This window comes from Varanus komodoensis, unplaced genomic scaffold (genome assembly GCF_004798865.1).
Source record: "Varanus komodoensis strain SLA01 unplaced genomic scaffold, ASM479886v1 scaffold4, whole genome shotgun sequence".
Taxonomy (NCBI): domain Eukaryota; kingdom Metazoa; phylum Chordata; class Lepidosauria; order Squamata; family Varanidae; genus Varanus; species Varanus komodoensis.
The window spans coordinates 44,596,935-44,624,696 of record NW_025335941.1 but is presented as its reverse complement, the minus strand read 5'-3'; the positions used below and the strand labels follow the sequence as shown (position 1 = coordinate 44,624,696).

At 38.9% G+C, this 27,762-nt stretch overlaps 1 protein-coding gene across 1 annotated transcript; it reads right to left on the bottom strand.

Moving 5' to 3' along the window:
* Positions 1 to 1,697: 1,697 nt before the first annotated feature.
* Positions 1,698 to 12,418, bottom strand: HMGB1 (high mobility group box 1). Its single transcript, XM_044441924.1, has 5 exons — positions 12,265 to 12,418; positions 5,807 to 5,968; positions 5,551 to 5,696; positions 5,175 to 5,349; positions 1,698 to 3,580 (listed from the first exon to the last, which is right to left on the bottom strand). The coding sequence occupies exons 2-5, from the start codon at positions 5,954 to 5,956 to the stop codon at positions 3,407 to 3,409; spliced, it is 645 nt and encodes a 214-aa protein (XP_044297859.1). The 5' UTR covers positions 5,957 to 5,968; positions 12,265 to 12,418; the 3' UTR covers positions 1,698 to 3,406.
* Between the last annotated feature and the right edge of the window lie 15,344 nt (positions 12,419 to 27,762).

Below are 27,762 nucleotides of genomic sequence, written 5' to 3'. Positions count from 1 at the left end.
CCACAAAGCCAGGAAACTAGATCTTTTGTACAATGTCACAACTTGTGCTTACTTACAACTTACCCTCTATGTACCCACACATTTCCTTGGTTTTTCTAGCCAAACCCTAGATGGGATGGATGAACCTTGGACCAGCAGAGAAGGCTCTCAGTCCTGTGTTGCCTTATAAAACAACTGAGCCTTAATATATTGCTAGAGAATTCCTGAGGTAACCTATGGTTATTGCCTGAAATACATCAACCCTGGTCTATATAGAGAGCAAATGAAATGGGAATGTGCTACTAAAACTCTTGTGCTAGAGTATAACTTGAGCCAAGCTACAAACTGTTTTAAACTCCAGTATAATGCAGATCAAGGGCCAACTTTCAGGGAAAGGAGGCTTAAACCTTTCATCTGAAGTCCCCCCGATACCCCCAATCCACCCATCCCCCACCAAGTTCTTTTCTCCCTGGACACTAATTGGGGAGGTTTATCTGGGTTTCAGTGGAGGGAAGCACAGTGGTGAAGTTTAACTCCCCATTCCTGGATTGTACTAGATCTACTTCAAATCGGGGCTGCACTTGCTTGCACAAAAGTAAACAAAAGGAGAAATCTCCCATATGTAACATCATGCTACATTTCTCTCATTTCATACTGGTATCTTTGAGTACATTTCCACAAGTCCCTGAAAGTATAAAATTAGCACACTGGAGCTGTTGGCTACAATTTTTCATGTGCTGGCTGTTTACTTATAGGTTAGTACAATCCTCTTCACAATTCCGCTATGTCTACACCAGGACAAATATTCCTCTGATCAGGAAATCTTGGTAAATAATGTGCACAATAGCAAAACAGACCATATTACTTAAGTCAGTTTTAAGCACTGCCTTGGCTAAAAATCAAGTTCTTTATAGAAAGAATAGAACTGTGGCAAAAGGCTTGCCTCTGTGCACCAGCCGTTGGGGAACATGGTCAGGAAGGCAATGGTGCACCCGTGTCCTGCTTGAGATCCCATGGGCCAGCTGGTTGGCTACTGGTGAACAAAAGGCAGGGTTAGACGAATCCTGTGTCTGATCCAGATTTTATGTTCTTTTACTAACAGAAGAAATTGTAAGCAAACTGGGGTTTGGGCACTGAAGGCATTATTTATCAACCTTATGTTAGAGGATCATAGAAGGCAGGCTCCCCATTCCTCCCTACAGCCCCCCTCAACCCGCAAGCCCCTCTACAGTGATGGCTGATCCTTTTGGATAGTATACGAAGGAGCATAAAGGGCTGTTAAGGGGAAGAGAAATGAAATATAAACTAACCCAGAATACAGCCTGCTACCCATTTACTCCACTGCACACAGCTGGACTAAATAGATATGGAACAGAGTCAGAGTAGTTTATAATTTCATGCCTTCCCCTCTCTTCTACCTAGCAGTCACCTGTGCCCTATACCATTGTTTAGGAGGGGCCCACAGCTCATTAGAGTGGTTTGGGGGATGGCTACAGTAGGGAAGGTCAGAAAAAGAATTATCTTACATTCCATGTATTTGATGTTTTTGTAAGGCTAATGATACTGTGTGTGTTCATCAAAAGTACTGTTGAATATGAAATGACTCTGAAGTGTTTTAACTCTTCTTCTCAAATAGTCCTTTGAAATAACATCTTTGGTTTAAAACATTTAAACAGAGAGAAGAAAATATTTAAAGTAAACTCATTTAACTAAATATATAAAACCTCTGTAATTCTTATTTTATTAGTATCAACCAGGAAATCAGATGTTCAATATTCTCCTGAGGTTATACATAAACAAATGCAAAATTGAAGTAAGAATCTTAAAAGTCAAAATTGTATAACAAAACAATACTCCATCAAAAGTGTAAAATTACAAGAATGCTATTTTAAACACTGGCACTTGAAAACCATCATTTTATAACTACAGAATTGCCAATCAATTCCCAAATTAGTCTGCAGGTAAATGTGAGTTAATAATTGGCAGCACTTTTACTGAATATGCAAAAATCTTAACTTTGGTTTTCAAAGCAACCTATTATTTTATCAAATCAGAGGTCATTAGAATACCATGTTGCATTTCACATTGAAATGAAAAAATGTATTTTCCCTTACAGCTGTTTAACTTACAAAATGGGCAAATATCAAGAATGCGTTATAAAAGACTAACATAAAAAGATACATCTTATCTCATTTTAATTTGAGACAATATAAAATTTTGAAAATGGGCTAAAACTAGTTCTGAAAACATGAATTTATACAGATCAAACAATGGAACCACTTATAGAAAACATTAACAAAGTAAAATCTTTTTCCTGTGGGATTTATTACCAGGAGAGTTCATGGTATAAAGCCCACAACTATCACTTGACATGGTATCCTAAAAGGATTACAGCAATTTAGCATTTAACATTACCTTCTTAGGTAGGGTACACTCACCTCTGTATTCAGATATTTGCAAATATAACTCTCATTATCAGCCAATGAAGTCACACATGTAAATTTCTCACAGACCATTATGAGAAAATATTCTCTTAGTAGTCCTCCAAGGACACTAATTTGAACTTCTTTTTCCCCTGGAAAGCATTCCATGACAAAGAATTGAATTCTATATTTCTCGTCCTTCCCAAACTGGTAAATTTACACAACTCAGTAGAATATTGTATGTAGCAAAAGCTGAGCAAATATGGATTGGCTAAGAACAGGTGTTTTATTTTTAAAAAGAACTGTGACCTGTTACATGACATAAAAAACTGCTTTGCATATGCTGTATATATTTATTTTCTACCCTATCATGATTATGTAGGGCATGTAGGTCAAAGCTCTTGTATCAGCTTATTATGTGAAGAGGCAAAACTAATTTGATGTTAACCCAAAAGAACATAACATAGAAGATGAAATTTCTATATAACTAAATAAAAAAAAAAAAAAGAAAAATACTGACTTTACAAGGGCACCTATTGAAAGGACAACAATACTAATTTTTTAAAAAATGTATTTACTTAGAAGCAATCAGAATGTCAACAGCTACAACTTTTTTTTCAATTACAGAGTGGTATTTAGTTAAACAGAACAACTATTATTTTTATGATGCAGACAACTGAAGATGAATAATGAACTACATGTGTAACTAATCTGTGCTGTGCACCAACAAGGAATCTGCTTTAAACTTCCATGCCAATTTACAACCCCCATACTGTACTAGGCAAAGTTAGTGGCCACTGAGATACCACTAAAAGGACTGAGCTACCAAAAGACACATGTGGTAGCATGTTAACTATACAAAAAGAAAAAGAAAAGGACACTGTACAGTTTTAAAATAAATCTTACACAGCTTTATGCTTATTTTTTTTCTTTTTAAAAGGAGTGAATTGTGTACAGGGGGTTTAAATGCTTTTATAGACAAGACAACTGATCTAAATGGAGGCTTATTCATCATCATCATCTTCCTCCTCTTCCTCCTCATCCTCATCTTCCTCCTCTTCTTCCTCTTCTTCATCCTCATCATCTTCCTCTTCCTTCTTTTTCTTGCTTTTCTCAGGCTTTGCAGCTACCTTTTTGGCTACTTCAGGCTTTCCCTTAGCCCGATATGCAGCAATATCCTTAGAACAAAGCATCAAGTCAAAGCATGTAAAGTTATACAATGTAAGCCCCCTTTACAAGACTGAATGAATGTTCAATTAACTGTACACATTTGACAAAATTATGTTTCAGAACCTGTACCTTGTTCAGATGACTTTTTTTTTTACTATTCCACCCCAGTGAAGTATAAGGATTCTGCCTAATGCCTTATTAACAGAAGATTTCATGCATTTCAATTAAAGAGTAGACAGTGCCACCTTCAGCATGCAGTATATCTTGTTGAGTTGCATACCACACTCAATAAATTTCAAAATTTATAGAATTCATTTTTAAAGTCCCAAGTTTAATTATACATCTGGGTTTTTTTCAAAGAGGCAGTCAGATCTTCTACCCATAATTTGTTCTCCATGGCCACAATCCTATGGCATCCTGAGACAGAGGCAAAAGGAGTATTCTAAGCCCCAGTTCCAAGGTACTGAAACTTTGGAACCCCCATCCTGTCTCCCTTGTGGCTAGCATGGAAAAGACTGTGCCAACGGCCTCTTCAATGCCAGAAATGGGCTTCAGAGAGGAAGAAAAGGGGTGTAGTGAAGGTGGGGAGGCAGTGGAGGTCAACAGATTTCCCTGACTCCAAGCAACACCTGAACTTCCTTCCCAACGCCCCCCCCCCCCCCACACACACACACACTCCTAGTGACATTTTCTCTAGATGGGTGAAGTGCAGAACACAAGGCAGGGACAGTGGAAATTGCATCTAAAATGTTCATACAACCAATGAGATGAATCTCGTTGATTTAAAGCAATGCCTGACAGGTGCCATTAGCTCTAGACTATTTCTAGCTACAGTAACAGACTTGTGGTGTCAGGTTGCTCATGCCATAGTTTAATTAATATATTACATTCCTCCAGTATAATTTCCCAAATAGGACTGGCTTCATATATAATACATTATACTTTTACAAGGGGCAAGAAAACACAAAATGTATATGCATTTTATGAAATGGAAAGGTCATTAAGTGTGTGTCCCTTTCAAAAGCTTGGAAGCAGCAGGCTCACCTAATGCTTTTATTAAAGATACCTCTGCTAAATTTTCAAACATGCATCCTTAACATTCAATTTAGTACACAAGAACCAAGTATATGAAGCTTAACAGATATTCTGACCATTTTCTATCGAACACTACAGTACCTATCCACTAAAACCACTTGTCAAATAACATTCCACAGTCATTAAAAATAAAGACACTCCACTGTCTAGAAGACATAGCTGTTACAATAAAGACCAATACAGGTTATTTCAAAATATGACTACTTAGGCATGTTAGTATTAATAGCACATTAGTGCTTAATTATATTTAATCAGACCACAAACCTGTTCATTCATTTCTAGATGTATGAATACCACCACTGGGTCTTCCAAGTATTTAATTCAAAATATGTTTTAGTAAGTGAGGTAGTTCTTGCTGTTGTTTGTTTAGGTCATATGAAAAGGGAACATTTAATATTCAGAAAAAGTACAAGTATATAGGAAAATCTATTCCTCAGATTAGTTATCTGCATTTATTTAAGGATACAACAAATACCTGGAATAGCTAAAATTACATATGGACATTACCTTTTCATACTTCTCCTTCAGTTTAGCTGCCTTCTTTTCAAAAGGTTGCTTATCATCAGCAGAAGTATTATTCCACATCTCTCCAAGTTTCTTTGCAACATCCCCAATAGAAAGGCCAGGATGTTCTCCCTTGATTTTTGGACGATACTCGGAGCAGAACAAGAAGAATGCTGAACTGAAAATTAAATTACGTACATTAAAATGTAAAGGCTAAAGTACTGGACTAAGCATAGCAAGTGAGGAACTTAAAGTATTATTCACAAAACACTTCATACCTGAACAGACAGATACTCCCTGCTACTTGACTGTTAATTTTCTAGAGATGAATCTGAGCAATATTGCTGTATGAGATATGCTAAACCTAGAAAATACTCACGGAGGCCTCTTTGGTGCATTTGGGTCCTTGAACTTCTTTTTTGATTCTCCTTTAGGTGGTACATAAGATTTCATTTCTCTTTCATAACGAAGCTTGTCAGCTCGTGCCATATCTTCAAACTTTCCTTTCTCCTTAGCAGACATAGTCTAAAAAAACAATTCAGTAAGTATCCTCAGTTCAGGATTACATCCAAATCATTCTGAAATACATTTATTTGGCCCCTTAATTTAGATATTTTGAAAAACAAGCTCCTTACCTTCCACCTTTCTGAACATTTTTTTGAGAACTCTGAAAAGTTCACTGATGCGTCTGGGTGTTTCTTCTTGTGCTCTTCCCGGCAGGTTTGCACAAAGTAGGCATATGAGGACATTTTACCCCTTGGCTTTTTAGGATCTCCTTTACCCATTTTTTATGTTTTCTGAAAGAGATAGTAGAAATCTTGGAGAACTAGCCTGAATTTCTATATTAGTAATTTAGACCTTCAGTTTCACATGCGTCCTGAACAACTATCTTGGCAACCAAATAATTACACACCAGTGATTGCAAATCTGAACAAAACATGGAACTTGATGTTACCTGATGACTTTAAAAGATCATGCAGGCCTAAGTTAGAAAGCAAAACCCGATATTAGTGTCTGTCCACAAAGAAAACAGCCCCTGCCCCCCACAAATCTCTTCCAGAAGCATGGGGAACAATTCAGAGATCTAATGGGGACAAGGAGAAGTTGTTCTATTATACAAATGGAAGTCTGCTCAATTGAATCCAGTGTTGATCACATTGCTAGAGTTATTTGCAGTTGAGTGGACTAACATTGAAGATGCCACCAGTGACTAAATGTCTATGTTTAAATATTTCACTATTTGTTGATCCTTTCCAAAATAGAAGCAGAGTCAAAATATACTATACTAGAAAAACTACACTAGGAGAAAAATATACTAATGCCACACAGTGAATTGCTAATATGCTATTCCTTGACTTCAACTGCTGCACATTTATACCTATAAATCCTCTGAGGTTCCCGAAGACCTGCATAAACTTATCCTAGAACGTAATGATATGTATTTATTTTGAATTGCTACTGCTAGTAGGAATGGCATTGCAAGTTGTGATTCCTCTTCATCTGCATTGTTCTTTTAAATTATGCTGCAAAACATGTACTTCTTAGTTTATAACCTCAGTTCAAAAATCCTTGAGCACAGTAATGACTTACATAGAGGGATCTGTGCATGCATATCTGAACAAATACAGGCACATTCTGCTTCTGACAGTACCAACCACCTGTTTAGCAATGAGAGGGGGCTGATTCTTGGTTTCCACTGGTGACTGGTGCTGTTAACACAGACACCAAATACAGCAGAGATTACTACACATGCACCACTCTACTGGATCAGGAGTTCTATATGCTGCACATCAGAGGTGGGGTATCCTCTTTTTTGTAAAGTGTTGCTTGCTTGTGATAGGAAGGGATGGGAGACAACAGTGGGTAAGGCTCCCTTCTCTTGCAATTCTCTTTTCTCCCTCTTCCTGTCCACTCAGGGGGTAATTTTGCCAGAAATCTTAAAGGATCACATTCAGGGAGCTTCCTTATACTTCTCATGTGCCATTCATTTCATTTCACCTCCCTCTCGCTTTCCTTTTCAGCCTTCTTTCTGACCCTTTGGGTTCCTTCTTCCAACAAAATCAGGCCAAGCACTACATGTTTCCTACCTATGCTCTATGTCCTTTCATGTACACAGGGCTTAATATAAATAAGACCAGTGCCAGGTTAGATAAAAATTATTTAAAAAATAAAAAATTGGATATTTTTTATTTCAATTGGATTTTTAAATAAAATGCTTTTTGAGGAAAAATCTATCTAAATATACTTTTCTATTTAATATACATTTTATTTATTTATTTATTAAAACATTTCTATGCCGCCCCTTGCCGAAGCCTCAGGGCGGCTCACAACATAGAATAAAATACACAATAAATTAAAACAATAACAAGTAAAATATATACATTAGAATAAAATAAGCCGCCCTGGCCAAATAAAATTCAATAACATTAACATTTAAAATGCTGCTTAAATAAAAAGGTCTTCGCCTGGCGCCGAAAAACAAATAACGACGGCGCCAGGCGGACCTCTCTGGGGAGTGCATTCCATAACTTATATTAGTATAAGTTATTAGTATTATATTATTATTAGTATTATATTACAAGTTATTAATAAGTTAATAATAACTTACTAATAATAAGTTATTAGTATTATATTACATTATAGTCTAAAGGTTCATCATAAAATAAGGATTAGTTTTTAATTATATAGCATGAGGCTATACAAGTGTGCAGAGTTTAAATTTATTGGTAAATGAACTCCATTAATCCATTCACTCCTCCAAAGGTTTCTGTAAGATTGTTGGACAATTTTTTGATCTAGAAAATATTATCTTAAATGCTTGGTTTTACATTTCTCAAAACTGAATTTGTGTCTGCAGAGGTCATATGCCTCTTCTTCACAGCAAAAATGTAAAGCAAACATACAGAGTTGGAAAAAAAACCTTAATCCCATTGTTCCTTTGCAAATCTATGTACTCAAAGTCAACCCTTTACCTCTTCAGTGCTAAGTTTAAAAACCCCTCAATGATCGTACGATTGTTGGGAGTAGAATAGATCTGCACAAGAAGCTAAGTGTGAGAGGGAGGAGCAAGCAGTAACTATGAAAGTGAAACCTTTTGAGCAGAATAGGCCACAAGTCTTTGGATCTTTTTGTGAATAGACTGAGGTTGATCATATTATTCTTTCCCTGGAAGAGAAAACCTATAAAGGCAGCAGGCCATAGAAGAGACCCATTTTGTGAGTATTCTAATGAAGTAAGGTAGGTATCCATGCAAATTATGTAGAAAACCATGATTTAAACCTAGTCTTTAAACCTAATCACAACCTAGTGATTAAAATTATGATTTAAATTGATTTGATGAAAATCAGCTCCACCCTTATCTGTGCACAGGTGGATGTTTTTGCACTTGGGTTACCCTTGTTATAGCAAAGCACTTTACAACAAATACCTATAAAGGGTATGAGCATGCAAGAGCATGCAAGAGCCTGCTTTATTACAGCATAAGCAGTTGAGTGCAATAGCCTACTGCATCTGATGAGAGAAGCCAAGGCCTAAAAGAGCACAATGAAAACAATTGCATATTAAGAGGTTTCCATTTTGCGGTTCTGTTTTTAAACTAGACCAATGTTCCACCAACCATCTGATAAATGGTTCTACACAGGTTCTACTATACTGCTTGCAGAAGGCATGGAGTTGTGGCATTTACAGACTCTAAATACAAGTAAGTATCTTCATGCAATACTATCTCCATGGGCCATATCAAAATCCAAGTAATGAGTAGAGAGAAATCCAAAAGGCTCTCCAGAAGATACAAGATGGACATTTGAGCTGCTCTTCTGGAATTATAGACAGATCCAGTAGCTGTTGTGTACTTTTGAAAAAGCCTTTTAAAAGCTCCTCACCAAATGTTCCTGAGTAAATGCAGCAGTCACTGGATGAGAGGGTGGGTCCTCTTATAGATATGTAATTGGTTAAAAGGTCAGAGAGGGATAATTAGGAAATTTTTATACTGGATGGATATAAAAAGAGTAGTCATCCTCAAGGATCTCTATTGGGACCTGTGCTTATAAACTTTTCTTTAAATAAATGATTTTATGTTGTTGACAGTGTCCACAAAAGCTTATGCTTGAATAAATGTGTTATTCTTTAAGGTGACACAAAACTCTTTGTTGAAAAAAAAAAAAATTAAGAGATTACTGCCCACTGGTTAAAATAGGTAATCAGTGTGATTAATTGCAAATAAATATGAAATGATGTACATTTGGGACAACCCCCCCTTACTTCATATATATGCTGATGGGATTAGTCTTCAGGATGCTGGAGCAACTGCCTTATGAAGAACTGGTACCATGTTTGGGGCTTATAGTTTAGAAAATAGAAGGAGGGACATCTCAGAGGTCCTGAGATGCATGAGGTGGAGAAAACAGAAAAATGTTTTGTTTTTTCTTTCATATATTAGCACTTCAGGTTATCCAATGAAGCTGATCACGAGGAGATTCTGGACTGACAAAAGGTGGTACTTCTTCATAGTTAAAACTACAGGACCATGCTTGTAAAAGGGGTCTGTGAAATTCAGACCATTAAGAATGTCAGTAGTGACTAGTCATGATGGCTTCATGGTATTTCCAGAGATGTGAAGAAGCATGAATGCCAGGAACTGGAGGGAAAACAGCAGGAGGGCTATTGCCCTCTCTTCCTTCTTGTGGGCATCTGGTTGGTCACCCATGGCTGGACAGTCAGTCCTTCACTGTGATCCACCAAGGCTCCTCTTATGTTCTTAAGTTATTATCCCATTTTTATTGGCCAGTTTTTCATACTGATGCTGAGAATCACTCTTCTGAGAAGTAAAACACTTGCTAGAGCAGACTTAGGTTTCCCCAGGCTTATGTATCACTGTGTAAAACAGCACTTCTCTGCTCTAGTTTGCACATTAGGGAAATGTGCCATTCTAGTTGGTATTGCCACAGAAAGCAGTATTTCCTATCAGTTTGGCATGTAGACAGAAAAAGATTTGTGCTTTCTGACTAAACACATCCGGTCTAAAGTTTCTGTCAAGTAAACAAGTCAAATGCTCCCCATGCCTATATGGTGAGATGGAGTCAGGGAATTGGCTCCTAGAACTTAATAAGGATCTATGGGTGATGGGGCTAACTTAGTACAAGAAAATAATAGAAAATACTTTATAATGGATATTATAGATATAATTTATACAACCTTATAGAATTTCCTAATTTAAGGAATTATTTTCATATGTAAATGCATTTTATTAAAAATGCTTATAATAAGTGCTTTCCTACATTTCAGAATGAACACTTAATACTGCTCTTAAAAATAAATTGTTTAAACTTTTTAAAAGCTTTCATACCACATTATTTTAGTCATGCTTTATAAATTATGGACCTTCTGGCAAGGAGTGGAGAGAGTAAGGTTTTAGTATGGTAGCAAAAAAAGTACAACTCTCAAGTACTGACAAGGGAAAAATCATAGGAAAATCTGTATTTCTAATTAATTATATATCAGGAAGATTTACATCCCTTTCCGATTAATAACTAGCTACACACTGCTACGAGTTTATTACTCTAAGTGTTCTAGCTGACAAGACTGTTCTGATATGCTTCGCCTACAAGGACCCAGTCCCTCGACAATATATAGCTAGAATTGAACTGCTAAGGTATCATCTTCTGTGCTTTAATATATAAGCAGCAGCGAAGAGATGTTACAATGGCGCAGGCTTCTGCCTAAGAAGGTCACCAGCGGCAGCAGCGATTCTCCTTCCATTTTGTGCAAACGCCTTGCTGATGAGAGAAAGTCCCCCTGAAATGAACTCCGCGGGCGTTCCGCTGCGGCGTAAAGGCCGCGCTTTCCGCGGGTGCGCGGGACCCCAAGCCCCGCTTGGCAGTGCGGCGGCGGCGGCAGCCGCTATAGCCAATAGCGTTTCCCTAGCTTTGGCTTTGCAGCGCTCGCTTAGCAGGAAGCGAGGCCGCTTCTCGGAATGGCCGCTGCTCATAGAGAATATGGCTCCTTCCTTCCTTCCCTTTGTGTGTCGGTGCGCTCTGTACTCTGGCGCACACTCAGCCATTACAAGCAATGGAACGAGCGCGGCGGGGGGAGCATTTCATTTGCACTAAAGGCCGCTACAGCCTCGCCCCCTCCCTTTCATTTTTATTTTATCTAAACCTCCGACTGAGCCCCTCAAAAAGGAAATCACCCTCGGCCAGCCGCCTAGTCGGCCCGCGAGTCGCTGGCCCGGACTTTTAAACGGTCGCCGGCGCTCTCTAGCCAAGGGAGAAAAGGCGCCTTGAAAAAGTTCCCCAGAACTGCGCCCCCGCCCGTCCGCGCCTCCCCCTGCCTGCCTGCGCTCAAGCCAGTCAAGTCTCCCCTCTCGCCTTGTTTTCTCTCGTTCCCTCTCCACACGGCTCTCGTCAGCCATGTTACAGCAAGCGCAGCTCCCGAGGTGATTTATCGCCCCGAGGCCAACAACGCCCAGAGACGCTCCCGCGATTCGGCGTCGTGGGGCTTACCTCCAGGCGAGGCCCCCTCCGCCCTCCTCCCCGGTCCCCCACCCAAGACCAGCCGAGCCGAGCCCCGCCACGGCGCCCGCGTTGAGAGAGACCGTCTCCCCCCACCTCCGCCCGCGCCGCCTCTTTCGCCAGCCTCTCACAGACTCTGCAGCAATGGCTATGGCTCTGTACGCCGTGCTATGTAAGCAGCTTATTCACACTCAGCCCGCTTTACGCTGGTCGCCGGGCCGCCTAGGATCAAGCCTCCCCCTCACTCACTCTCGCACACACGCCGCCGCCCATCTACACGGATTTTCAACGCCGACCCCGGCTCCACATATTTATCTACTGAGCACAACGAGGGGGCTTTCCCGGCATTTAGGGTCCCCCTCGCCCACTTCCCAAACTCCGCATCCGGAGGGTTTGGGGAACTGGCATTTTTTAAACGCCTTTCCGCCACCTTCCTTCGCGTCCAAGGTGCTGAGAAAAGTGTGTCCAATGCCAGACTCCCCCCCCCGCGCTTTGTGTGTGTGTCTATGAGGAGCGAATTCCGCACCTCGCACTCACCCCAAAACCTACACCGTTCCTTCCGACGTTCCCCGCAAAATACTTACCCCGTGTCACACTTCCGCGCACTCTAGGAGCTCAGTTCACACAAGTCACAAACACACGCGCACTGCCCACCCAAAGCTGCCTGGATCTCCTATGAAGTCCAATGCACTGCAATGGCTGTTGAGCGGGATCGATACGCAGCCTCCTCACTCTCTCAGCACTGGTAACATTGCTCTCAACACAGCCCTCTTCCCATTGGCCAACAGCGAGGAAGCAGCCAAGCTGGTTGGAGGAACACCTTCCATTGTCCTGACCAGAGGAGGCTTTGGATTGGGCGCGATGGGAGACACGTCACCAAGGATTGAAAGGGCGCGCAAATATAAAACTGAGCGAAAGCGAGATGGTTGAGGCGGGATGCACAGCTCTGAGGTTGAGCTTACTGCTGCAGTGCTGTGTATGAGGAGAGCGGTTCATAGGCAATCATATAACTCTTAGTATAGGCAAAGGGGGGTTCTTTTCCTTAGCCGCACGACCATTCCCACCACAAAATAAGCACCCCCGTAGCCTGTATAAAGGGTTCTGAAACCAGTCCGTACACAGATCTAATCCGTGCTGTTAAAGGCAGAAGAAATAAAGAATTATTTAAGGTTAATCTCCTATACTAGCTCTTAACCAAACGGCCCAGGGAAATGAAATGTACACAGCATGCCAATTAAATACATTCGATAATTTATGCCAACAGTAAGGAATACAGCATAATTGTCATACAACAGCTAGTCCTGTTCCTATATGAATAAACAGATCCAGTTAAATTCTCATTAGCAAGCAGCATCTACAAGTCAAATGTGTACTATTGCTAAAAGTCCACTACTTTTTATAATAGCGTACAGCAAGGTTTTCCATTGAAGCAAGTTATTCACATGATTTGCAAAGGAAACATTGCCAGTAATCCCTTAATTTTGAGGCATTTCACGATCTGCTCTCATTCTTATTTATTTAAAATATTTATATGCAGTCCTGTCGCAAAACTGACTTACATGTCAGTTGTGTGCAGATTTCAGAAACTGGTGATGTTTTTAGTCACAGGTCTGAGTTTCTTTGTACTGTATTGTATTTTGTATTGCAGGTCAAATTTTAAACACATATTTCACCATATTTGTGTGAAGAATCTGGATGCTTCTAAAAAGAAAAAAAAAAACCTTTCTGTCTCTCATCCTTTCAATTTTACAGGGTGTCCATTTGGCATAATTTTTTATGCCAGTGCTCCACATTCCTAGGAGCCAATTAACAGTCCTTGGACACTTCTCACAAATGTAAATAAGAATGAGCAAGCTTGATATACTATCCAAGTCTCACATTCAGTAGGTGTATAACACTGGGAAACACACTTTTAGCTAGAAGTACATAATAACCTCTAGGTAAGATGCCAATAGCATTTGCAGGAATATTGAAAAGACCTACGTTGTATATGCCACACAGAATGTCTATGAAGGTAGCCATCTGTTGCTTGAGGATGTATATTTGTTCTCAGACTGCAATCCCAATGCACATACTAGTATTGCCCCATTGTACTTTGTGAGACATACGCTTGACTATCAATGTTTTGAATTGTGTTAATAGTTAAGCTTGCCTTAAGCCCAAGAATCACTTTTGCAATTGCTGTGCTATAAAATGAACTTTTTGTAGACTTATTTACTAGAATCATAGTAGGGCTTTCATAGTAGGGTCTTCTCAGCAGCTTCAAGCGGATGAGGTTTTAGTTGGAACACAGCAGTGATTCCTACTGCTTCCAGTTTGTAAGTAGGAGTGGTAAAAAATGATCTCATAGCAAAAAACTGACACATGGACACATATATAAAATGCAAATTAAACTAGGAAAAAAGCTACATTTTGCTCAAACAAGACAGAGTAACCTGAGTTTATAGATGTTGCCAGCAAATGAAAAGCATGGTCATGCCTATATGTAAGAAGTGTTTATCAAAGATTTAGCAAATTCATTATAACATTCACCTTATGTATGTTAATAGTGGTACCAGAACAGCAGGCTTTCCCCCTTAGTTCAGCAGAGGGAAAACTGGGTGAGGCTTTCTGGGGCTCAGTGGACCGCACAGGAAGCAGCTTAGAATCATAGAATCATAGAGCTGGAAGGGACCACAGAGCCATCAGGTTCAGCCCCCTGCTCAGTGCAAGCCTCCAAGTTGAACCATCCTTCTAAGGTAGCTGTCAATTTGCATCTTGAGTGCCCCTAAATGTGGGACAGCCCACAACCCTCCTAGGTCATTGGTTCCATTGCCATACTGCTCTTACAGTCAGGAATGCTTCCAATATCTAGCCAGAATCTGACTTTCTATAACTTGAGTCCATTATTCTGTGTCCTGCACTCTACAATGATCAAGATCATATTCAGCTTGAGATCTACAGTAATTCCAAGATCTCTCACTTGCAGTATCATTGAGCCAAGTATTCCCCATATTTTAACAATGCATACGGTTTATCCTAGGTGCAGAACTTGCCATTTGTCCCTACTGAATTTCATTCTGTCCAACACTCCAACCTATCAAGATCACCTTCAATTTTCCTTCTATCTTCCAGGGTATTAGCTATTCCAGTCAGTTTTGTATCATCTACAAATTTAATAATCATTCCCTGCATTTCCTCATCCAAATCATTAATGAAAATGTTGAAAAGCACTGGTCCCAGGACTGAACCCTGTGGTACCCCACTTGTTACCTCTCTTCAGTTCGATAACTTGCCATTGATGATTACTCTTTGAATTCAGTTCTGCAGCCAACTGTAAATCCACCTGATAATTGTTCCATCTAGCCCACTTCTAGCTAGTCATGCTAATCAGGATATCATGAGCACTTTGTCAAAAGCTTTGAAGTCAGGATAATGTTCACAATATTCCCACAGTTCATCAGGGAGATTACCCAACCAAAAAATGAAATCAGATTAGTCTGGCAGGATTTGTTCTTGACATAGCCATGTTGGCTTCTGGTAATCACTACATTGTTTTCAAGGTGTTTGCTGAATGACTGCTTTATAAGGTGCTCCAGAATTTTCTCAGAGACTGAAGTCAGACTGACTGGTCTGTGGTTCCCAGGTGGTTGTTCTTTTCCTTCTTGAAGATAAGGACAACTTTAGCCCTTCTCCAGTCATCTGACACTTCTCCTGCCCTTCCACGATTTCTCATAGAAGGGTTGCATGTTGCCTGAGGATTGTCCATTCCTCATATAGATTCTAGTTTCAAAGATTTTACATTTGTATTTTCATTTTTGACAAAGGGACACACAGAAGATCATCAACTATTTCAATCACTAGGAATGAAATTATGAAGAAAATAGATCTGTATTACATGGCTGCATCTTCAACATTCCAGTGCAGTCCTACCTGGAGATGGTTTTATCTTGAGTATGGTACACATGGGAATGTATAATTGTGGCAATTCAACAAGTTCCTGGCATTGTTGGGTTTATGAAATGCACCATGTTTGGATCATAATGAATCCTGATACATACAAAAATTGGTCAATTTCAACAAAATTATTAGTTATCCTTAAAAAAGGGACTATTTCACAAATTAAAAATGTATTGGTATGGTAAATTTGAATTCACTCTGAACCTTATCACAAGATTCTCCTTTCCTCCATTGGCATGATTCATTTACGCTAATTAAATATAAATACTAGAATTGTCTCCAAACTGGACTAAACCTGGTAAATCTGGCAGTAAATCACCAACACTGTTGAATGCTCATTGTACCTTATTTGACAATTTAAGGCTTACATTATTTAATAAGATGGCTGTGTATACCTCTTCCTAAACTGTCAAAGCAAGAGAAGTCCATTTCCTCATGCAATGCAAATAGTTTGCCCAACAATGAAAGGTCACACTGCCTTTACTTCCCACCTCTTATACATGACGTGTATCGTGTTACGTGGGCTTTTTGTTTACATTCTGTGAGAAAAGTGACAGTTCACTTTCAAGTGAACTCAGAAATCAGAATGGAAAATAATGCAATGCAATGTTATTTGGATGACAAATAAAATACCAAGGAAAGCTCTGGGTGACAAATAAGATACTGAGGAATCCTAATCTCTGGCTATCACTCTTTTAAGCCGGTATTATATATTCACAGTGCCCATGCAAGAGGAATCCACAGGCAATAAGGAATTCATTGCTAGGTACTAATTCTAGTGAAAAGATTTACATCCTAACCCTTTACTTATTAATTTGGAAGAAAGTGTCACATATTAAAATTAAACAAATGGGACTCAATAGTAAACACAGGTATAGCAGTTCATATATTAGTGGAATCCTATGTAAATTTACACACAAGTAAGTCTCACTATGCCCAATAGGACTTACTCTCCAGTAAGTGCATTGAAGATTGCAGCCTAAATCAGATCTGTGAAAGGGTATAAGATTCATTTTTAATTGTGTAAAGGTAGTGATTAGATGAATGATACACAGCTAAGTTGGTAGATGAATGGCTAACTTGGCTTCAAAAGTAAATTTAGTCACCAATTAAACACTAAATTCTTAACTTTATTCTTGTTAATTCCTTTCTTCCCACAAATACCAGTTCCCATTGTGGGTGTTCCGCTTGTGGATCAACCTCTAAGTATCTCTGTTAACAAATTAACAAGTTGTTCAAAGAAAAGGTAAACAAAACTAATTAAAGCTGGTGTTATTACAGAAGAATTTGAAAGGCAGCTATGAACATGACAAAGAAATTAACAGTCTACACAGGAGTAATAGGGACAATTATACCCATGCTGCTCAACCTTCAATCCTTGCAATTCATTCCACTGGAAACCCTTTGTGCTTTAGGTGAAGCAAGTGGAATCTGCAACAAAATGTTGCATGTGGAGCGTTCTTGTTCACTGCCTTTCTCCAGGATACTCCATTCCATTTCCCTTCTACTTCCAAATGAAGCTTTTATCCTATGATCATTCTGTAACAGACAAATAATTTTGCAGAGAGCCCAGACAACATTGGATTCTATTTGCAACTGCCCTGTGTTTTCCAGCAGCTTCTTCCATTCTTTCCTACTTCTACAGAACAGAACAGAAATCAGTTGAAAAATAGCTGTAATCTTTCAGTTTTGTTTCCATATCCCCTTCCACCCAACAGTTAAGCATTCTGTGCCCAGTGAAGCCAGTCCTCATGGGACTGTTTATGGGGGTGGCCCTATTTTCTCCCCCAATAAAGAATTATCTGCACTTCTACAAACCTTGGAGCTCCAACATGCCTGCAATAACCGTTATTTGTTTGTCGGCGCCAGGCGAAGACCTTTTTATTTAAGCAGTATTTTAAATGTTAATATTATTGAATTTTATCTGGCCAAGGCGGCTTGTTTTATATTGTATGTTTTATATCGTATATTTGTATTTTATTTTAATGTATATATTTTAAAATGTTATTTTAATTTATTGTTGTAAGCCGCCCCGAAGCTTCGGTGAAAGGGGCGGCATAAAAATGTTTTAATAAATAAATAAATAATAACACTTATATCTGATGAACAAAAAAATCAAATATAGGGAAGCATGACAACTTGACATGAAGTGTTTGATCAATAATGGTTATTAGACACAACACAACTTTTAAATAGATGTATATACATATATCCTGCTCTTACAAGGGCTCCCAGTAGGGCTTCCATGGAGATCACTGAATACATCAATACCCTGCTAGCTACAGCATCTAATATACCCAGGCTATCCATTAGAACTAAACAATTTATCACTGTAATCAAGTAGCAAAGCAACGAACTTGAACTCACCCTTGGTTAAAATAATTCCTGGCCATCTCAAGATGAGAAGAGGGTAGTGACTACTGAGATGAAGACATTTAGGAAAAAGCAAACACATTTTGCACTTTTTTTAAAAAAAATGTGCCTGTTCACTTGCTACCACAGCTTCCATGTAGACTGGCTTTGGTTTGTGAAAGGTAAGAATTGCTATGTGAATTGCTTTATGAATTCTTGACATGAGGTGTTTGCCATCTTCACAATGGTAATGCTGCCACATGCAAAGACGATCATATGAAGTTCAGTGTAACAGATAAACATGCAGTTCACATTGCATGTTTATAGATAAGTCTGCTGGGTATAGATAAAGCACAAGTGTACAGGATAGATACCCGACACATTATACTGAGTTCTCTTTTGCCAATTAATACCTAACAAAGTTTCTTTTAACTGCAAATTCATGCTTGTAACTTCACATAAATCACTATGATTTTCAAAAATAAAGCTAAAATAAAAAATTTTTATGTTTTAGGATATGCCATAGAACAGAGGACTGCTAAAAATATCGGTAGGAAAACAATTAATTATCACTTAGTCACAGGACAGCTAGACATTACAGAAACCTATTATTTTGCCCAGACAAGTTTTATTAAAAATATTTGATAGAAAAGTTTTTGGCTTTGCCTTTCAAAATGGCTGAAGCTGTTCAAGGGAATTTTGCTGAATAATCTGCTAACCAAATTTTTCACATCAAATATTCTGCTTTTCCTGGAGAAAAAAAGTGAAGGTTACATTACCCATAATTGCATATAATATGTAGTTTTCTCTGAAACATGTCAGTCATCTACTGAAAGATATTAGGTTGAATCCAGATTTAGTCATAGAGCACTCCCACTAATTTCAATGGATTTACTCTCAGGATGACTGTCTATATCCAGTCTGTTATCTGGTATACAGAGAAAGCTTAGAATATATAGGATGTCTCTACCAAGATTAGAAAGCAACAAAGCAGAAATTATTCAATATATCAGTATTTACACCACCAGTTACCTAATTATACAAATGGATATAAAGTAATAACTTTTTCACCACATTCCTCCCAGGAACATAATACTGATCCTGAGTCATGAAAGGCCATGGCTCTCCAACTGTGCCAAGGCTGTCATCAATTTCATTAGTACTGTATTTAGGACTGAACAAGCAATGCAGGTATTTCTGACACAATGTGTAAATTGACTCTTAAGAACTCAAACCAAAATGCAACCAAAATTCTCCTGCCATAACCGCAGGAGTGCTCTGCTGTATGTCTCACAGACTTGTTCCTGTTTAATTCATGGGGCGGGTGGTGTTTTGGGGTTGTTTTTTGTTTTATTTTTTGCCTTCCTATGAAGTCAACACACAAGTTTTAGAGCTTGAAGCTGACTTCAGCCTTAGCTTTCAAAGCCAGCATAAAGAAAAGTAGTGCAGGGACACATTAATATGGGAAACAAAGAGAAGAGGAAACCTTGTAAGTGCATAGGAATCAGTTTATTATTGAGGGGGGCATTATATTTCAAACCAAGGCTGCTAGTCAAGTTAGTTATATCAGTATCAGAAGCTGTGTTAGAGAATATGTACAGGAGGATACTATTGCCTACCTGTGAGATTCCTAGAGGTAGTTAGGTGAACATTGCATGAACTGAATACTTAGAATTTTTCCTAAGAATGCTTAGGATACTTAGGATTTTTCTTCAGGGACAAATGAAACAGTTTCTTCAGAGCAAATTCTTACTTTTATATATCAACTAGTTAAATAAACCCTTTTCTCTTCATTTCCAAGAGCCAGCAGGTTCAGAAAAGTTCTTGAAGAAGATACCTCAAGAAGGCTTTCAGCTTGGAGTGTTAGTTATGTGAGGGGTGAGAGAAATCCATCTGAAAAAAGCTTCCCTATCCAGAGTCAAACTTCTTGAAACCACATTTGCTTTTTCAAGACTTGAACAATACCAGAGCATTTGTTAATCTAAGGAATCATTTAGATCCTATGGAAGAAGGTAGCAAAATCTAGCTCCTGTCCCATTACTAGAGGTACAGTATTTCTAGATTTTGAAGCTGTGGAGGAAAAAACCCTTTTGGGGAGTAGAAAACTGAAAATGGTGGAGGGGAATTGAAAAAAGCAATATTTTTAAAGTACCTTTTACAGATCTAAAGTCATAGTGCTGCTTTAGGACAATCTTCCCAAACTTGGTACCCTCCAGATGTTTTAGGCTTCAGTTCACATCTGCCCCATGCAGCGTGGCCAATAGTCAGAAGAGCTGTGTGTTTTAGATCAAAATATATGGAGGGCACAAGAATGGATAAAGGCTGTCCTAAAGCAACAAAATGATTTTAGATCTCTACAATGCTATTTATTTTTCAATCAGGGGATCAATGTAAGCAAGTGTAAATTGGTGCATGTTAGAGCAAAAAATTCCAGCTTCAAATATAAGCTGTTTTGGTCTGAGCTAACAGTGACTGATGCAGAAAGAGATCTTGGAGTTATAGCAGGCAGCTCAATGAAAATGCCAACTAAGTGTACAGTGGCTTTGAAAAAGCTAGATTCCATGTTTGTGATCATTAGCAAAGGTAGAAAATACCCCTCCCCCAATATCATATTTCCCTTATCATAAGTGTAACATAAAAATCTATGTTACACTCACACTTAGAATACTGTATGCAGTTCAGGTCAACATACCTTAAAAGGGTACGGTAGAGTTGGAAAAGATGCAAAGAAGGGCAACTAATCAAAGAGCAGGAGCTCCGGAAAAGTTACAACAGCTGGGATTGTACAACTTTGAAAAAAGGTAAGTAAGGAGTAATGTGACAGAGGTGTACAAAATGATGCATGGTAAGGAGGAAGTGGATAGTGTGGCATTTTTCACCTTCTCTAATAATACCAAGAACGTAGGTCAGCCCATCAAGCTGATTTGTGAAAGGTTTAGGACAGATAAAAGGAAGCATTTGTTACACAGTCCACAGTTAAACTATGGAATTCGCTTTTACATGATATAGTGATATCACCAAACTGGATGGCTTTAAACAAGGATTGCACAAATTCTTGGGGGATGGCTACTAGTCCTGATGGTTATATGATACCTCCAATTATCAGAGGCAATGTGCATATACATTTACTATTTGCTAGGGAAGAAAGCTAGGAGGGTGCTACTGGCTTTATGTCCTACCTGTGGATATCCAGCAGGCACCTGGTTGATTACTTTGGGAATACAATGCTGAATTAGATGGGCCTTTGGTCTGATTCAGCATGGCTCTTACGTTCTTGTGGAAGACTTTTACGAACAAAAATTATATTAAATGTAACTTGATTTGTGTGTAACATTTTATTCTAATTAAAAGCATTTAAAAGTAAACTAGTAAATTTAAACTAGTGCCTCAATTGGCATGATGACTGCAGCTAAAACAATCCAGCAATAGACCATGCAATATTTAGTGTTGCTTCCCTCTCCAACAAGCTATGTCATCCAGGTTCAGACAACACAACAAGCATTGCATGTTAGGCTTGTTAGCCTGAATAAATTATGCATTTAAATTTTATATACCAAACATAATTTATGAGCAAATCAAATTATATATAAAATTTGAGGTTCCTATTGTATGCCTGGCCAGAGGAAAATTCAGATAGTAGTCCCTAAAGCATCTGAATCATCCTGGAAGGCAGAAGAAAGAGAACTGGAGGCAGAGGAATACTGGTGTACAGCATCTGTTCTTTTTCCTAAGGAAGTATGAGCACTTTCTAAACCTGTTCTTGTTTGCTGAGTGGAATTTAAGAAAATCTGAAGAAAAGCTACTGAAATTTTATTTAACTTGAAAGACTCATCTTAGGAATGAAGCAATCCTATTTAATTTTGAACCTTTAAGTAATCTCAACCCCTTTTTATTTATTTATTTATTTGATTTCTATCTCACCTTTTTCTTTTATAAAGAACTCACAGTGGCTTACATAATTTTCTTGCTCTCAATCTCATCCCCACAACAACCCTGTGAGGTAGGTTGGGCTGAGAGTTTGTGACTGGCCCAAAGTCACCCAGCTGGCTCCATGGCTGAGCAGAACCTAGAACCCAGATAGCCTGAGTCCCAGTCCCACACTCTTAACCACTACACCACACTGGCTTTCTTATCATTGAAAAGTGGCATTTTATTCATTTGTGTAAATAATTTCTGTTTAACAACTTATTTTTTGTTCATTTTCAAATATTCTCTTGAGTGGTGGTGTCACTCCTATACCATAGGAACCAGGCAACTAAGTTTCCTTTTTAAGTATAAAGAGTTTATTCTAGTGGCAGCAGTTAAAAGGTTTTATAGCTGCACAGCATTCCCTAGTGGTGAGGTCTAATTAACTTTATTAAAAACTGTGGCAGTGTGTTCTCTAGATCCAAGCCTCAAGTTAATTTAGAAAAAAGATACATAGATAACCTACATGCTGTTCTATTGCATCTGGTGGCAGATAATCTACAGTTTTTCTTTTACATGTGGATTTTAAGATCAGAATTACATTAAGTGACTTTCAACTAGAGCCTAACCAGAACATGCTCCAAAAATGCAAGACTCAGCAGAAAAAAAACTCAAAATGTGTATTTTCTTCCATATTATGCTATGGTGACTCTAACATTTTGAAAAGCTGAACATGACTTGGACCACCCCTAATCGCAATCATTAAAAAAAGTAATAACACCAATTGTCTATAAGAAGGAATGGAATCAATTACTATAACAGGCATCTTACAGAGAGCATTAAATAAAGAAACCATTGGGGGGAAACCATTCCAGCCATTTTTCTTGCTGGAAAATTGCAATACAGATCCAGTAAATAAATACAGTTCAAGAAATGTTACATCTCTTAGTTTTTCACAAAATCTTTTAACAGTTTTTAATAAATCATTTGGGAGAAATCAAGGTTGGGTAACAATATATAAACAACTTGTCTTATTTATTACTTGTATTCATATTTATGAATAAAAACATTTTATTCAAAGATAATATTTAACATCTGTGAAGTCACTGGGAGCAGTCATCAGATATAGTGCAAGGTGTCAACCTGTATGTTGATGACACCCACCTCTATTTCTTTGTGACATTTGACATTCACTGGTCCTCATTCAAGTATGTTATGCCTTAGATGAGGATCAATCTTATCAATCTCGATAAGACAGATAATCTGTGCTTCAGCAGTTCCCACAACCAAGAATGGGGCAGTTTGCCTGTTCTGGATGGGATTGCTTTTCTCTCTGAAAAAAATTACATAGTTTGGAAGTACTCCTGGATACATTTCTGTCATTTGAGGCTCAGAGCACCTGTTATTAACTTTAGCTTTTTATGCCAACTACACCTGTTCCTAGATAGGGACAGCCTAGCCATAACATGATCCATGCATTGATAAGCTCCTGATTAGACTGTTGTAATGTGCCCTCTGTGGGACTGTCACTGTGCCTGGTTTAGAATCTGCAGCTATCACAGAATGCAGTAGCTCAGGTGCTCATCTGAACACCCAGCTATGCTCATGCATCATCTGTGTTAAAGAATGGCATTATCTGCCTATAAGCTAGCAAACCTACTGCCATGCAAGACCATACAAAAGTGGGAATGAGACACCTAGCTGATCACCTTCCTTCATATCCATCCAGCTGACATTTAAGATTGTCACTGAAGATCTTGCTGGTCATTCCAATATTAACAGAATGTCACCATGTAATTACCTATGCAGAAGCCCTCATTGTAGCAGTGGTAGAAAATATGAAGCATCTCCTGAAAATGTTCTTGTTCACCCAGACTTTCCCTAGCTTATAATTGCATTAATTGTGCTGCAGTAACAATGGATTTTTTCCAGGCTTTCACAGCTTTTCCTGTTACCCTTTTATCATATTCTCTACATTGCTACCTGCACCCACTCTGCCTTCCCATCTTTTTTCTGAGTCCCTATTCCAGATTCAGCAGAATGCACAGAACTTTGTCTTAAAAGACACAGAATGTAATCAATTCATATTTGTCAGAGAAAGAATTGGAATATGAGCTCAAAGAGTAAACATCAAATTAATTATAAATAAGAGTAATTAGAATTGAAATACTTTAATCTCACATTGACTAAAATAATTTAGATCAACTAAAGGGTATCCCTGAATAAGTTGACAACATATTTTAAAGTTAATTAATAATTGGAAAAATAATTTCTTAACTATTCCCAGGTACAAACTGTCCTTTACAAATGACTTTTAATTTGCAGCTCTTCCCTATGGCATAAGGAACACCAAATGGCATGTGGGGTGGGTATGACATGACATTACAGAAATTGTTCCACACTACTAATGGGAACTAGAATAAAATTTGTAAGCATCATCTGAGCTGTGTAAACCCATATTAAAACAGATTACATTGTGTTTAGTATTCTGGCTGAGCAAAAGCCTCTGTTTAAGTTGCGCATTTAGCACTCTTTGTTTGTAATGTGACATTTCCCTTGATTGTTCAGCTATTAAAATGAAGCTTGCTATCCACATTACTGTCCTTCAAAATATCTACACCCATTTTCCAGGGAAAAGGACTCTTATATTTAATTAAAACTGTTTACATTTTTAAAAGTATAGTCAAATTTTCTGGTTTCATTTATGCACCCAAGACAGCAGTCTGACCAGCTTGCATAGTAGGATTACTGTGACAGACAGTAAGAAACATGTCTGGAAATTTACAAAAGATCCTGCCAACTAAACTATCTGAGGCCTTTAACCATAGTCAGTCCTGCCCTGAGGCAAGGTGAACTGAGGTATACACTAGGAGGGCCCCTCCAGGCTCTATCTGCTTGCTGTAGGAAATGCCGCAGTGGAAGACAGGCAAGCAGGACTCCTTGGAGGAGCAACCACACCGCCCCACCATCTCACAGAGCAAAAGGCACCTGCCCAAACACTTGTTTTGGTGCATCCCCAAATCAAGAAATTGGGTAAGCAAGCAGCTTCTCTGGAGATCTCTATCAGTTGCATAAAGTGCCTGACACAACTCTCTAGAGAAGTTGCCTGCCCGATCTCTTCTATGGAGACCTTTCCCGGAATGAACAATTGGGCAAGCAGGGGGCCTCCCATGTGGTATCTGAGAGGGTCCCCCAGATAAGACAGAGGATGGCTGACCTTTCTGAAGAGACACCCAGGCCTAAATGGCATGTTCTAAGGGGCCTTTCCTCACAGCATGGCTATACGAGATGGTTCTGGAAACCTCCTGGTATAGAGACTACTCACAAAGACCACCTCCAGGCCCACTCCATAGTGTTCTGATTTGACAAAGAACTTTTCAAAATGTGGCATTTGAGCCTAGCAGCTTCTCCAGAGAGGCCACCTGCCTCATCAAGGCAAGAAGAGGTGAGTATGTGTCGTCCAGCCTTTGGCAGGAGGACATCTTGCATCACCAATACCTTTAATCTTCCTCTAGAGATGTCATATACTTCCCATTCCATGCTAAAGTTTACACTGACCTAAAACATGTAGTGCAACCCTGTACATACTACTCCGAAGCAAGTCGTACTGGGCATATTCATATGGTATGTTAACCCACCCTGGAAATAAGTCACAGTTGGTTAGCTGCATGCAAAACCCACAGTGAACACAACAGATTAACCAGCTCACCATGGTTGTTGGCCCCATCCTTCTGTGGACATCCAGGGAGATAATATGGGAGGAATTTTGAATTGTTAACTCCCCACTGCTGTTCTCGCAAGCAACTTCAGGCTCACTGCAGCATTTTTTCTTTTAACTTGTTCTTTTTGGGAGATTCTAACAACTGGCTGTCAAGCTGGCTTTCACAATCTTCATTTGACAGCTATATGCAGTCCCTTCAAAGGGTTCCAGCAGCACCTTGGAGGGACTGCCTGCAGATGTCATTTTTTTTGCACAAAATATTTTGCAACCCCCCTTCCCACTTTAAAATAAACAGGTGCAGCCGAACAATTCTGAACATTCACAGTTGTGTAACTGTGGAGATTTGAATCCTCACCTGGGACAATGTCCTGGGCAGTATGCCTGTTGCCAAGGTAGAGCAGTATCACTCCTGAATATTGCCCAAAAGAGGCTCCAAATTCATTTTTTGTTTCCTTTGTTTTTTCTTGACAACTGTTAGAATGCAAGCTATGGAGAAAAAGCTGACTTACATGAAATAAGGGCTTACAGGGGCAGGGGGAAGATTTAAACTCCCTTTGCACAAAGATCCTTTTCATCCTACCCACTACCCTACCTTGTTAGTCCCCATGCCAGTGCACATTTTGCACTTTGTCCCAAGCCTTTAGATGCTCAGGAAAATGCAAATGTGCACTCTCAGGAAAGGAGACGATCCTTTCAAAGGGGGATTTTGACAAAGCTATGGGTGGTTTTTGACTGGGATCTATGTGTTTGGATCAGTTAAAAAACAAAAATAAACATTGTACACACAAAACACCTATTTTAAAGAGAACCAGTTTTGCCAACTAGTTGTCAAAGATTTCAAAACTCATTTTTCCTAGAAAAAGGGGGTGCACTTTTCTAAGCACCTAGAGGACATGTACCAGGATGGGGACTAATTGATGGACACCAAGATATGTGGGGAGGGAGATAAGCATCTTGCTGCAAAGAGGTTTTCAATGTTCCTCAGGCATCTTTCATAGTTAAAAATAGCCACAGTGTTGGCTTTTCTTGACAGGTCACCTTCTGTTAACTGTAAAGAAAAACTCCCCTAGACATAGTCCCAGGTAAGGCTTCAAATCCCTGAACTAGTGCGAATGTAAAGATATGCAATTGAACAAGTGCAGCTTATTTTAAAATTGTGCACAATATTTTGACAAAGAAAAATATAAAACTATTGGCAACTGTAGGCAACCCCTCCAACATGGCACTGAAGCATTCTGAAGCAACTGCCTGTAGCTGTCAAAATGGAGATTGCACAAGGTGGCTTGATAGGTGGTTACCCAGTAGCCCCATGACAAGAATAACAAGGGGTTTTTTACAGCACTTGACATGGCATTGTTAGCCAGTTCCCTGTACCCATAATGGGATTGGGTCATTCATTTGGGTTTGGACAAAAGACAGTTCACTGTGAGTACTATAAACCCCACAATTCATAGGTTGTTAGGATGGCTTGTTGCCCAGGTACAAGCCACCCTGAGGAAAATGGTCTAGGTTGGCATAACAGTACAACCCACTGTGTATAGCAAACCATAATGTGTTGTTTTGTCATGAGAACACAGTCATTGTGTCTGTTGATGTTACTAATAATAAGAAATATCAAAGCAGATTTTGAAAAAAATATACCTGTTTTATACATGTTTAAGAGGCACCAATTCAAAGTGCATCTCAGCAGTGTGAGCATGAAGACATATTCATTTGAGTCAGGAATGGGTTGCTGAATTATTTACTTTAAAGAACATTAACAGCCCACTGACTTTTTCCCTCTGATATGCGCTCACAGACACTTGATTAAATAATATGACTGATTTCACAAATTCACAAATCACAAATCAATTTTGCAACTGATTTCACACACAACTTTTCTGGTGGGAAGTGATGTTTGTTGAATACAACTTGAAGTAGCAGTGCACTGAAAGAGAGTGTTGAAATTTTTCAGTTACTGCTTCTTTTAAACTGTAATGCCATACCAACACCTCACCAGGCAACTTATGATTCAGTGCAACCACATACAGGTCTAGCAGCATGCATGTAGGTGGAAATTTCAATGTGGGGTGTGTGTGTGTGTGTGTGTGAGAGGGAGGGAGGGATATTTAGACTCTCCATCCATTCTAATCCAATTAAGCATCTAGAAGTCCAAAGCAACCCC